The following is a 12,854-nucleotide window of genomic DNA, read 5'->3' on the forward strand; positions in this document are numbered from 1 at the left end:
TAATTGCTCTCGATGCCTGAGATCCCTTGACAACTTCCTACATTGGAGAACTACTGCTATGGAATCAATCGACGATTCCCTCTTTTCATCGCACATTGCCTTTCCTCAAATGTTGCTGAACACGTCAATGTTTTTACTTATTCACTACATATTTGACGACATATGCTCTGCTATGTTTCGTATTTTTCATTTATCCGTGATTCATATACTTGCTCAAATTGCCGTATTTGATTATATGCTTGCTGTCAACTTTGTTTTTTAGTATGCGCTATTGATTAGTACTACTGATGCCCTTCGATTTCCATCATCTCTTTGACTATGGATGTTCAAACATAATCTTCCCTCTATACGTTCTTTGTATTTGTTGACTTCTCATGTGTCGTAGTATCACCAGATCCGTAATTTACTATATTATCAGGCTTCCTCAATAAGTATTATCGCTGCTGAAGGTCATCTTCATACTCTAAAACTATGTTCCTTGTATTGATGGTTGCTTTGGCGTATTTGGCATTTTGACTTAAACCAAGTTTCTGGAATGTTCAAATGCTGCCAGTGATGCTTTCTGAATATATGATGAATGCTTAGTCGTTGTCTTCAACATCATATTACTGCTGCCGTATATAAACCTGTTTGTGACAGCTGTATGATATGTTTCAAAGTTTGCCATAACTCATCATGTATTGGTTGCACAGACATGACTGTCACCATTTTATTGGCGTGCTTAAAATGTTTGTAAGAATATGTATCGCTGGCTGGCTTCGTTTTATTCGTGACTTCAAATCCCTGATTGTACTCTGTATGGATTCGCTGCATATTGGAGGCTTACTCTGCCTGTTACCATCTCTTGTTTATGTGTTGTCACTGAGTGTATTCATCATGACTGGGCGAGCATCATATGGTGAATGCTGGCTTTTATCTTCATTGTGTTTTTTTTACGTTTGCAGTTGGCTGTGATACCATGTTAAATAACATGGATCGTGTTTGCAAATTTAAACATCAGTAGTTAGTATAAAATAATATAACTAACCATATGTATAATATATACATTACTCTCTCTCTCTCTCTCTCTCTCTCTCTGTATATATGTATAGGAATATTTATATTAACATCAATAATGATCATATCAATCTGACTGTAGCTACAAACTTAACAGGTTTGGGTACCCACTTTGGAGAAGCAAACAAAACTAAATAAATAATATTTACTGCCCTTGGCCAATCTTTGTTTTAGAGGTGCATCTTTTGGATAATGAGATGTAAATGCATGTATAAATAGACAATTGAAAGTTTTCATTAAGAAACCAATTCATTGAAAAAGATTCATACTTTTAGAGTATTTGATCCAAGTTTATGAGCAGACATTAAGAAGAAATATTGTAGAATTGTGACCAGATCTTAACGAGAACTATTACAAGATCACGAACAGAAGATTTCATATTTTTAGCGATATTTTGAGAAAACTAGTGTGTTATGACACATCTATTGCAGATTCAAGACAGATTCTAAAGAAATTTTATTTTGAAGAACTCTTTTTTGTTACTATAGGTTGATGTCACTCATGAAAAGAAATTGGTGTCTCTTGATAGGTTAAAATCGGCTGTTACTACTCAGTGTTGAGGAAGAAATATGGAATGAGGAGGAATTGTTCTAGATAAGAATGTTGAGGTAGAAGAATGTAGAAGGCTTAGTCTTATCCTTGGGATCGAGGTGGACTGTGATTTACTTTTTTCTCTGGGATTGCTTGGGGCAAACAATCATAGGGAGGGAGGACTGCAATGTCCCCATTTTGGGTGAGCTCTTGTAGGCGATGGATTCAATTCATTATAGTAACCCTTGTGAGTTGACAGGGTGATTTGGGTGTCTTAGTTGTGGACTTAATATTTTTAGTAAGTCTAATTCTGGCAGTTGGCACATTTGGTAGTGCAGATGATGGTGTTGGGAGTTGGTCGTCACCTACATCGGATGGTGCTATTTTATTGCACGGGTTCATAGTTATTTATTCTGTATTAAAGTTTCATTATTATAATAGCACTTTATAATAATAATGTTATTGAATGATTTTCTGTTGGTAAAGCTTCTTAAGTAAAGTTGCATTTGGGAAACTTTTTGCCAGTGGGGGTTCTAAATATGAGCTCATATTGATGGAAAAGCATCCTATTATTTGATTGGTTATTTGCTTTGTTATTAGTGAAGAGCTTTTTTCCTATGATTGATTTTATGCCCTTGCTGAAGTAAAAGGGTTTGGAGCTGAAAGGTATTTTGAATCACTGCTGAGGTATAGTGATTTAATTCTGAATTTGGGTTGGATCCCGTTACTGTATTTGTTTTTGATTGGGGAGATATTGTTTTTGTTCGAGTTTTTGGAGTTTGTTTGCAATTTTAATTGCAAATTGCAATTTCTTCTCTACTGTTCCTTATGTACAGGAGAAGTTCATTTAATATGGAACAATGTTTCCAGCATTGGGAGAATTAATTGAAGCTTCTATGATTAGAGACACCTGCATGTGGGGTTTAGAGAAGTCTGTACACATTTAAGAGGCTGTCGACCATTTCCAAGGCAGTGTCTGGCCTGTTAATGCCTTGCAATTACTCCAAGACAGTCTACGTTCAACCACTACAGGCCTGTTATCATTAATCTAATATGTATATTATTTATTTGAAGCCTGCGTTCATTTTGTTGACCTCTACAATTTGCTACCAGTACTTGTGTGTAATTTCCAGAGCCTGTGATTTGATTTGTTGGAGCTGGAAATGCCTACAGAGGCCCTGCATTAACAAGGAAAGGTTGCAAAATATATACTTCCAGACCTACATTTGGAATTGTGGAGGCTTGGTCATCATCTTAGTGGTTGTGATCAGATAAGCAGCTGGAAAAGTCAACGGAAATCTGTCAATTTGAAAAGTCAAGGTTCATTATTTATTGATTGTAATTTCCAGTTCATACCTTGCCATAATCAGGTCCATGTTTGATGTTTGTAATTTCCAATTCCTAGCAACTTGATGTGTTGGCATAATTTAACTTTTTGTATCTATCAATCATTTAACATTTAGTTTCAGCATTTTTCTATTGAATGAATTTTCTTTGCAAAAAACATACATACCAAAAACTCACAACAGCAAATGCATTTAAAAACATCATATACAGCTTTAACAGAATGGTGCACCAAATGTTTCACGAAATGTCAAACTATTAACTTGTGAAATTAATTAATGTTTAATTAAGCTATCACCTGTTGAGGGATACTACATGCCCCCAACAACAATAAACTATAATATGACAATTTCCTACGAGGTACAACTCACCCTAATGGCCCCAACAATAATACGACAATTTGCTGTTATAACATAAAAAAATTGGCAGTCAAACCGTTATCTAGGACAATCTTCAAAGTCTACACACACCCATAATTGGCACTTTAAAGTTCAAATACAAATCCAACATGTGGAAATCTGAAAACCTACTGAAATTGGATATGCTTCAGCAACTTAAGAGCAATTGTGATCTTTCAATGAAATAATTGAAAAGAATTAAGAGGGTTTTTGTCCTCGACTCTGTCTGGAAATTGAAGGTTTATTTTTCTTTGATAACTTATACACCAATGGTTTTCATCCTGGGGAGCAAATGTGCAAACATAAGCTCCACACTTCTGGAGAAATGAAATTTGATAAAATATTCAGGATGCTTTCCTAGCCATCTTAGCTTCTCCTTTTATAATTACTTATTTACTAATTTTAGCTTGTTTCTGGAGGTACCTATTCTTTTTAATCTAACAGTACATTGGCCTTTTTTTCTAGAAATGCTTTTTAGTAATGCAATTGTCTCTTTTCCTTGGTGACAGGTTTAAAAAAACTTGAGGGCCTTATATAAATATTAAAACGGAATTTTTTGTTTTTAAAGTGTTATCCTTATATTTTAAGGTATATTATTAATTATTTCTTTATATCAAACAGAGGACATGACAGAATTTCCTATGCAACATCTCATACTAATTAATGATGCTTTAGTTCACATTAAGTTACAAGTTTACCTTATTAATATTTTGGAGACAAAGTTGCCCAAAACTTAAGCTATCTTCATAATTGCTTCCTTTGCTCAAAAAGAGGACATGACAAAAATTGTATGCAACCAGTCATAATAATGCACAATGCTTTAGTACATAAGTTACAATTCAACATAACTTTTAGAGCTTATCCATGGCAAGATACTTGTTAACACAGCAAGCAACAAGAAGCCAAACTATTGAAAGATGAAGTGTCCCATATGGGAATTTGATTGCAATGACCATTGGAGCCATAGATTAAAAACTTGTGAATTGGAAAAACTCAATCTACTCAATTATTATTGTAAATTTGTTATAGACAAGACACCTATTTTTTTCCCCTTTATTGTTCTAAATTGATAAGACAGATATGATAATAGCAATTGAATTTAAACAACTTATGTGATTATTTACTGTTCTCAATTGATTATGCACATTATTGCTGTCTTACAACTTGTTAATTTGCAGCTTGGACATGGTGATTATAGTCATGCAACAACGAAGGTGTTACACATGGTGAATACCTTGGGGATGCATAACCAAGAAAAGGACACTAAAGAGTCTTTGCAATTGGAGTTGCAGAGGCTTCAGGCAAAATTGAAAGCTGTTGATGATAGAAAGGAAAATCTTGGTAAATTACTCATACAAATTACTTGTGATGTGTACTTTTTTTTCTTTTTTCTTTTCATCAAGCATTTGTCATGAGTATGAGCATCTAAAAGAATAAAAATGTTTCAATCTACGCAGTATTTTCAATATCACTCGGTAAGTTTTTTCGTTGATGTCAAAGGTTGAGTAAGGAGTTTGTTGTTGAATGTTGGTGGCCATGCTTTGGAGTAAAATTAAAATAAAATTAAACATTTGTGTCAACACCTGGTTTTGCGACCCTGCCCGCAAAGTAAAAGAAATACATAAAAATCACAGAACATTTTGTTTGTGTATTGAGCAAACCTCCTTTTGTTGGTGCTTCATTTTGGGGATTCAAAAATTGAAATTAATTCTAATGCTTGCTGTTTTTGGTTGACCCTATTAGGGTGCTTGATTTGAAGGTGAAAAGTTGCATATGTCTGAAAATGTTTGTTGTTTGATGGAATGACACCTCTTAGTGAATATGTTTGAAGAGGTTGAAAGGAGATGTTGAAGGGACGAAAAACATTGAATATCGTTTGATTTATAGCAGATATGTAAGAATGTTTCTGATCTTTTTGGAACAGATCCAAGAAGTCTCAAACAACTATCACATCATCCTCTTGGAGGTGGGCCCTCATGTCAAAAAAGATTGGTGTCTCTTCTTGCGTTTGTGCCTAGTGTTAGGGGATTGGTATCTCGTGTTGGTCAGTACCTGTAAACTATTTCAAAGAAGATCTCATTTTATTGAGGCTGGATTTGGATAATAGATTCAAGTAGCTGATTGCTGCAGTTTTTTCTTGAAAGGTTCCCATAAAATCCATGCATGGGTGTTTTTGAGTGACTCAATGTGGCTTCTAAAGTTTTAGTAAATAAAATATTGTCTTATACTACTTCACTCACCCCCACTCCCCCTCTCCTTGTATATGTGTTTGTGTTTGATCAATTGGTATTAATGCATTATGCAGGTTTCTTTAGCAATAGCCTAACCACTTGGAGGAAGATCTTAAGAACACACATGGCATGCCAAGAATGTTTCTCTTCAAGCTGAGCTCAATTTGTGACGAACCCATCGAAATAGGATCTAATATTAAATAAAAAATACATAAAATAAACATAAATGATTAATATAATAACAAATAATAATAATATGATCAGTACACCAGGTAATGATAGTTAATAATAAATAATTTTATGAACGAAAATTAATGATTTTTTAAAATTTACTAATTATATGCTATAAATAAATAAAACTAAATATTTATATACCAATAATAAATATGATTATATGTTAATTAAATGAAGAATCAAGTTTTGATAATTATAAAACAATTAATAGATATTATAAATAAATAATCATATTAGTATTTGAAAATAGTAAATACATGTCAATGAGTATCATATTTCTGAGATGGTCAGAATGATATAATATCTTAGGGTTCCTAAAGAACTTTCTTATTAAGATAACGAATAAATATTATACCAAACAATCGTCAGGCATAGTAGAGGATCAATTGAAAGTCAATCCCGTGCCTTGGTCTTAGACGGTGATTAGAGGAATGAAATTAATTTTACATTTTTAATTAAATAGGGAATGGACAGTGTCTAATTTTATATGCAGCAGTGTAATCACTATGCAGAGAATACATATAAGAAACTAAAATTAATATCACTCAGGGAGAAAAAAAGAGACGAAGTAGGAATAACATAACAAAATGACAAAGAAAGGATAGCTCCAGTTGGACAGAATGAATGGATAGAATCCACTCAGTGATCACAACCTACAGGTCAGTGATACTATAATATAGATGTTTGTTTTTATTGATAATGTGACAACAGTGAAAAAAAATGTATTTATGGTCTCCATAATTTTTACATTTATTAATAAACATTTAAGAAATAATTTAGATGAGTGGAAAGGGTGCAAATCAAGGGAGAATCACAAAGGGCGCCCTATTACTGTAGCAGTAAGAGAATTATAAGTGCTTCTACTGTATTCTAATTCAGGGAGAACTATTTGGGCACCCTATTGCTAGCATCCTCCTGATATTGCAATTAGGAGAGAAGTGGTAGGGCATCGTTTTGAAGTGGCTTGTGAAGGGAGAACAACTACAAGGACACCTTATTGCTTTGTAATTAAGGGAGAATCATGAAGGGCACCCATTGCAGCGACGGTAAAGGTAGAATCATTGTAAGGGCCCCCTATTGCGTTGTGATTATAGGAGAACTGCTAAGGGGACCTTATTGCAGAAGTAGTTGAGGGAAAATTGCTAAGGGCACCCAATTGCAGCAGTAGTTAAGGAAGAATCACTAGTAAGGCACCCCAGTACACTGTGATAAAGGGAGAACTGCTAGGGCACCCTACTAAAAGGCAAATATCACATCTCTGATGGCCTAGGGGAGATAAATCCCTCTTTTAGAAAAGATGAAAATGCCAATATTGGATATCCATGAGGCCTTATAGAGAGAAGTCATGAGGAGATGATATTATAGTTGGAAGACTGCGCTAAGTTAATTATGAGATAACCAGAGCCCCTGGAGGTCTGATGGAAATTTTGTCATTGATGTCAAAGGCTCTCTGGAGATAGTTAGCTATTGTCATTGATTTCAACGAGTTTTACATTCCAGACAAGATTTTAAGCATAAGCTTCATCAATGTAAAAGTTATAACAGATGAAGGAGATGGCAGATGAGGTGAATAGAAAAACAATATATCCTATTCATATATGTTGTATAGTCCTATTAAGAAGACATGATAATTATGAAGACCAACGTCAATTGATGGCATTATATGACATACTTGGAACTACAAACTAAGAATATAAGACAAGATAGTATAGAAGTAAAGTGACAGTTTGTATAAACAATAGTGATAATGAAAGGAGTCAAATGAGGAGAAAGAATGAATAAAAGACAATGAATATGTGATAAACATATGTCCCCGGTTTATACACATGAATTCATATTAAATATGAATTATAATTTAGAATAGTCAAATGGATATGGGGCTACATGAAAAATGTGAACTCAAATATGAACAACACTGTAAGCATGATAAGAGACATTAGAAGTGATGCGCAAACAAATAGTGAAAGAGAAAAAGAGACAATATATTAGTCACACCAAAATTCTATGACCAAAAATAGAACAAGAGTCAGCATTTGAAAGATTACAATCCAAAAAAAAATCATATTGTGTGTATGCTAAAGACGATAGCTTCAGGCAGTATCTAAAGTAACTAAGCAATGGTATATGGAGAAATGTCGTCAAAATATTTATAAACTGTATATTTGCAGAGACGAATATGTTTAAATGATATATTATACCCATGTGCGTGTCAAGAGAACAAAACTAATAAGTTCAATACATCTCTGAATATCACTTGTTTTATGAAGCAAATATCTGTTGATGTTTAGCGTTAGGAGAAGTAAATCTAAATCTTCTATGATGTTATTATTGGTAATTACATTTCAAAGATATAAGCAATTTATGTTTTGACTTTGTTATCTGTCTTACATTGCAGAGAAGTATCTATGCATCACTGTCTGATATACATGACAGAGACATATATATACGTACATGTATTCATACTGATGTATGCATACATGTACATATGCATACATCCTTGTTATGTATATAAAATTGTGACAATATATATGCATTATAATCGACCAACTTAAGTGGTCAAGATTTATATTACTCATGACAAACCTTGCTGTCGGGTTTCTTATTAACCACGGTAGATATCACTGTCGGGCTTTATATTACCCATGACTAAAGATTAACGTTGGGCTCTTTGCTACCCTCGACAGATGGTATTGTCAGGATGCTATAACCTGCGTCATATATATTCCTTCTTGTGTTGAGTTTCCAACCTGCGTCTTGGCACTATTAATAACTTTGTGATTATGCCTTGTGCTATCAAGCAAACTAAACATGGAACAGTTACGTTGAACATGCCTCCGAAGAGGCATGTCCCTACGTGGCCCTTGGGCCACATAGAGGCATGACTCTTCGGAGTCATGGTTGTTCTTTGAATATATATTTGAGATCATTCAACTACAGTGAACATATAAAAAAAAGCATACCAGTACTTGCAGAATCATATTCACGTTATAATTTCAATTGCTATTATTATTATTCACAACATTTGTCTTACAGAGATCCAGTAAAAGCAATCAGTGCTGAAGAAGGAAGAATTCAAGAACCTGTTGCAAATACAGTGAAGATAAGTAAAATTATTCTACTTATTTGATTCAAAATTTATAGACAAGTATTTGTAATTGTTTATCTATCAGAGATCCTTTACTTTTAACAATATCATGCAGTCTAACTAGATTATCATGGAAAATTGTAATGTCCCCTTTTTGACAGGCACCACCTACTTATTTTATTTTAGCCTTTATTTTCCCCGGAGGCTAAAAAGGAAGAAATAAGGGGGAAAAGGTGTATTAAATTAATTACTTATAAGGTTACTAAACAATATAATATTAAAAAGTAACTTCATATTTAATTGATTTAATATTAAAGTGACTAACATAATAAAATATCAAAAAGTGTCACTTAAAAGAATAAAGTGCTGGATTCCTCTAGAGGCTTCTTGGAGTTGCTTGTGAAATCTTTATAAGGAGCCTTTGGGGGGGTCATTTTACACATCTTGAGTTGCATATTCATCTATTTTGCTGAGAGCCTTAGTGCTTGCATACTTGCCTGAGGGTTTGAAGACTCTAAGGTGCCAATTTCGGTTGTGAGATATCAACCCTAGTTGGGAGTGGAGGAATTGGTATTCAACCAATTCATTTGTGATTAATTGGGAGATAATATTCAGTGATTTTTGTTCAGCCCGTGCATCTAATTTTTGACATTAGTTGGCAAGGAGAAAGGTTTCAGTTTTTGCAGCGGATCTAAAAAAGAAAAGTGAAAAAGCAGAGCCGAAAAAGCGGTCCAAAAAAGCAGATCCAAAAAAGCAGTCCAGAAAAGTAGTCCAAAAAAGCAAATCCGAAAAAGAAGTCCGAAAAAGCAAATCCGAAAAAAGCAAAGCCAAAAAGCATGTCATCTCAGCTACTTATTCCAAGTTCTTTTGGTATTTACATTTGGCAATTGTAGATGGATACATTTGACAAGTAATATGTCTTTTTGTTACTAAAATATTCAGTCATTGTAAACATTGAAGTATTGAAGGGAAATCAACTTAATCCAGTTGTTCAATTTGTATGCCAAATGTTTGTAAAAACGTCTCATTGCATAGTCATTCATAGGATGCATGCCAAGTGTTTGTGAAAATACCTCTTAGCTGTAGGTGTGCATTTAATATTAGGATTTCATGTACTTGCATTTGGAAAATAATAAAAAGAAGTTGCATATCATTTTGATTTTCAATTAGTTATTTTGCAATCATTTGTATTCATCAATATCATTGGCATTCAAAAATCATAGCAAAACAACAAACATCAGCAAACTGAGGCTGCAAGGGAAGTGTTTGACAAAATTCCTAAGGCAGAAAAACAAGGATAAAACCTCAAAAATTGTCGAGGCACTTTACAAAAATCACCGCATTGGGAGACTTTGACGAAAAATGTGATAGGCCTTGGAGGTTAAAATATATATGCCGTATGTGAATAGCTACAATAGACGATTTAGAAGACATAGGGATTCATGGCAAATAATAGTAACTAAAAAGCATTCCACGTCAGCTATTGTTTAATCCAGGTCAACATCAAAGAGATGCTGTCGAGAGTACATAAGACAAGGATAATAACGTACCATGATTCATAAAAGCACAGATCTGTGTCACCGTTTATGGTACCAAAACTTGTTTTGGTCAAATCTCATTTCTCTATCAAAACTCAATTTTTTTCAAAAACTGAAAATACCTTTTTATAGATCTCAGATTCAATATCATCATTATATAAATTTTTGAGTGTTTTGATTAGTTATAATATGTTATAATCTCAAAATATTATAAGTCGATATCTCAACATTTTAGGAGATGCTCCCTCAAAAAATGAAAAAAAATAGTAAATCATATCAAAAAAATTAAAAAATTATATTTATCTCTAGAGGAGAGAATCCTCTTCACGACTATGTAATTTATTTTCAAGAAGGTATATATTTGATAGGGAAGTTTTGATAGGAGAAAAAAATTGTTGGATTCTGATAAGGTCGAACTTGAGTACTTATAACAAAGAAAATATATATAAAAAATAATTATTTCTTTTTTTGTTCACTAGCTATACATGTCATCTATGAGATATTTTTAAATCAAAACAAAAAAAGATGATTTGCATATGCTTGTTTGACGGGAACTACACCCTATATTTTTTACAGTAAAAAATTGGAGTTCAAAATATAATAAAATGAATAAATTATTACTCAAAAAAATTATAAAAATTATAGGCGTAAAATTCATCCAATTCTACACATTTCATCAGTTTACATCATCTTCATATATTAAACACAAATACCATTTTTTTTGTCATTAATGTTGAATTGTCACATTTTGATATCCCATTTCTTTATAAAAGGTGACACAGGTTTGTGCTTTACTCTATAAAACAAATCATTAGAGAAAAGTTATCGTAGATCATAGTCAAATATTATGCAATCTATGTAGAAAGTGGTAAAGACAACAGCTACTCCAAAGCAAAAGAAAAAATCAAATTAGAAAGTCTGAGTCAGCGATGAGATGCAGCTATAATACAAGGTTACGAAAGAGACAAATCAGATAAGACATTATTTTTGTCTTATTCAAAAGACAGGCCAGCATGAACTTTCCTTTGAAGAGGTGCATTTGATTTACATTAAGAATAAAGACGATTCAAGTGAAGGGATTAGTTTCATATTGCATATGGAGTGCACATTGATGAACCTAGGAATGACTAAAATAAAAACCATGTCAATATCTCTTAGTTTAATAAAAGACATTTTGATGGATTTCCAAAGATGCGTATACCAGATAGATAGATAGATGAGATTTTAATGTCCACGAGGCTGAGAAATAGCCTATGGGACACTATACCTACTATACCAACTTTGTTAATTCGGTTTGCTTTTTGTGAAGGCTGATGATGAGACTGTTATTGTTTTCAGGATCTTTGATAGAAATAATAGTAGAGATAATGTTGACTGTGTGTTTGAATGTGCAGAATGGTATTCGATCTTGGGATTAAACAATAGTAGAGTTGAATATGACTTTTGTAACAGTGATCTGCAGGTTGCTTAAGATCAATCTTCTTCTTTCCTCACATTGTAGATAAGTTGAAGATACAATGAATACAATTAATCCTACATATAATATTATAGTGAACAAGATAAATGAACAAGTCACAGGGTTGGAGATGTCGATTATTGATGTCCATTCTCAGCGACTTGCACCACATATATATAAGTGGTAGAAAGTCATGACTCCGAAGAGTCATGACTCTACGTGGCCACATAGGGTCATGCCTCTTCGGAGGCATGACATAACATATCATAATTAACCAAACAGATCATAAGGAGCTTAAACACAAGAAGCCCGATGATCACATAACTACCGATAATAATATGGAGCCCAATAATAACAAATCTGCCGATAACAATATGGAGCCCAATAATAGTGGATTAGATAGCTGCTGTTAATCATATAATACACATTCATTACTGCATATACATAAGTATATATATTTAGGTATGATAATCAGCAGCAATCTAATTCATCTATAAGCACAAATCAGAATATCAGATAATCAATGTTTTACTTCTACTGACGCTAAAACATTAACAGAGACCACTAAAAATCTCAATATTCTTTTTGTTGAATAGGTTGTACCATGAGTTGTCAGATAGGATATCCACAAATTTGACCTTGTTGTCCTTGTATGCCTCACATTCCAAAATGAAGTGTTGTTCAGTTTCCACCTCCCTGGAATTGCAAAACAAGCAGATTTCTCTTCCCAGAGTTCTTTTGGTCTCTTCCACTGCCCAGTCTTGCATCGAAGTTGATGGGAGTTGGTCCATGGTTGTGCAATGAGTGTCTTAGCTCTCTAAGGTATTACGGCCTCTATATACTCCTTTTGGCGGTGATCATATCAGGGGTTGAACTCGTTGATGTAATAAGCCTTTTTTCTACCAAGCCCCTTTCCCCAATTTCTCTTATGAAATTTCTTCATAAAAAAAGCTTTTATTTCTTTATTGTTGGTTGGACACA

General features: G+C 33.4%; 1 protein-coding gene across 2 annotated transcripts in view; it reads left to right on the forward strand.

The window, feature by feature from the left end:
* Positions 1–12,854, forward strand: part of MAD1 (mitotic checkpoint family protein) — a 235,189-nt gene that overhangs the window by 177,897 nt on the left and 44,438 nt on the right. For both annotated transcript variants that reach the window (XM_089823838.1, XM_089823840.1), the window contains exon 11: positions 4,508–4,670. In XM_089823838.1, coding sequence (XP_089679964.1) covers positions 4,508–4,670 — 163 coding nt within the window. The remainder of the gene's footprint in view (positions 1–4,507; positions 4,671–12,854) is intronic.

Source organism: Cupressus sempervirens, chromosome 1 (genome assembly GCF_028749045.1).
Source record: "Cupressus sempervirens isolate cs-2001-9-10 chromosome 1, ASM2874904v1, whole genome shotgun sequence".
Classification (NCBI taxonomy): Eukaryota; Viridiplantae; Streptophyta; class Pinopsida; order Cupressales; family Cupressaceae; genus Cupressus; species Cupressus sempervirens.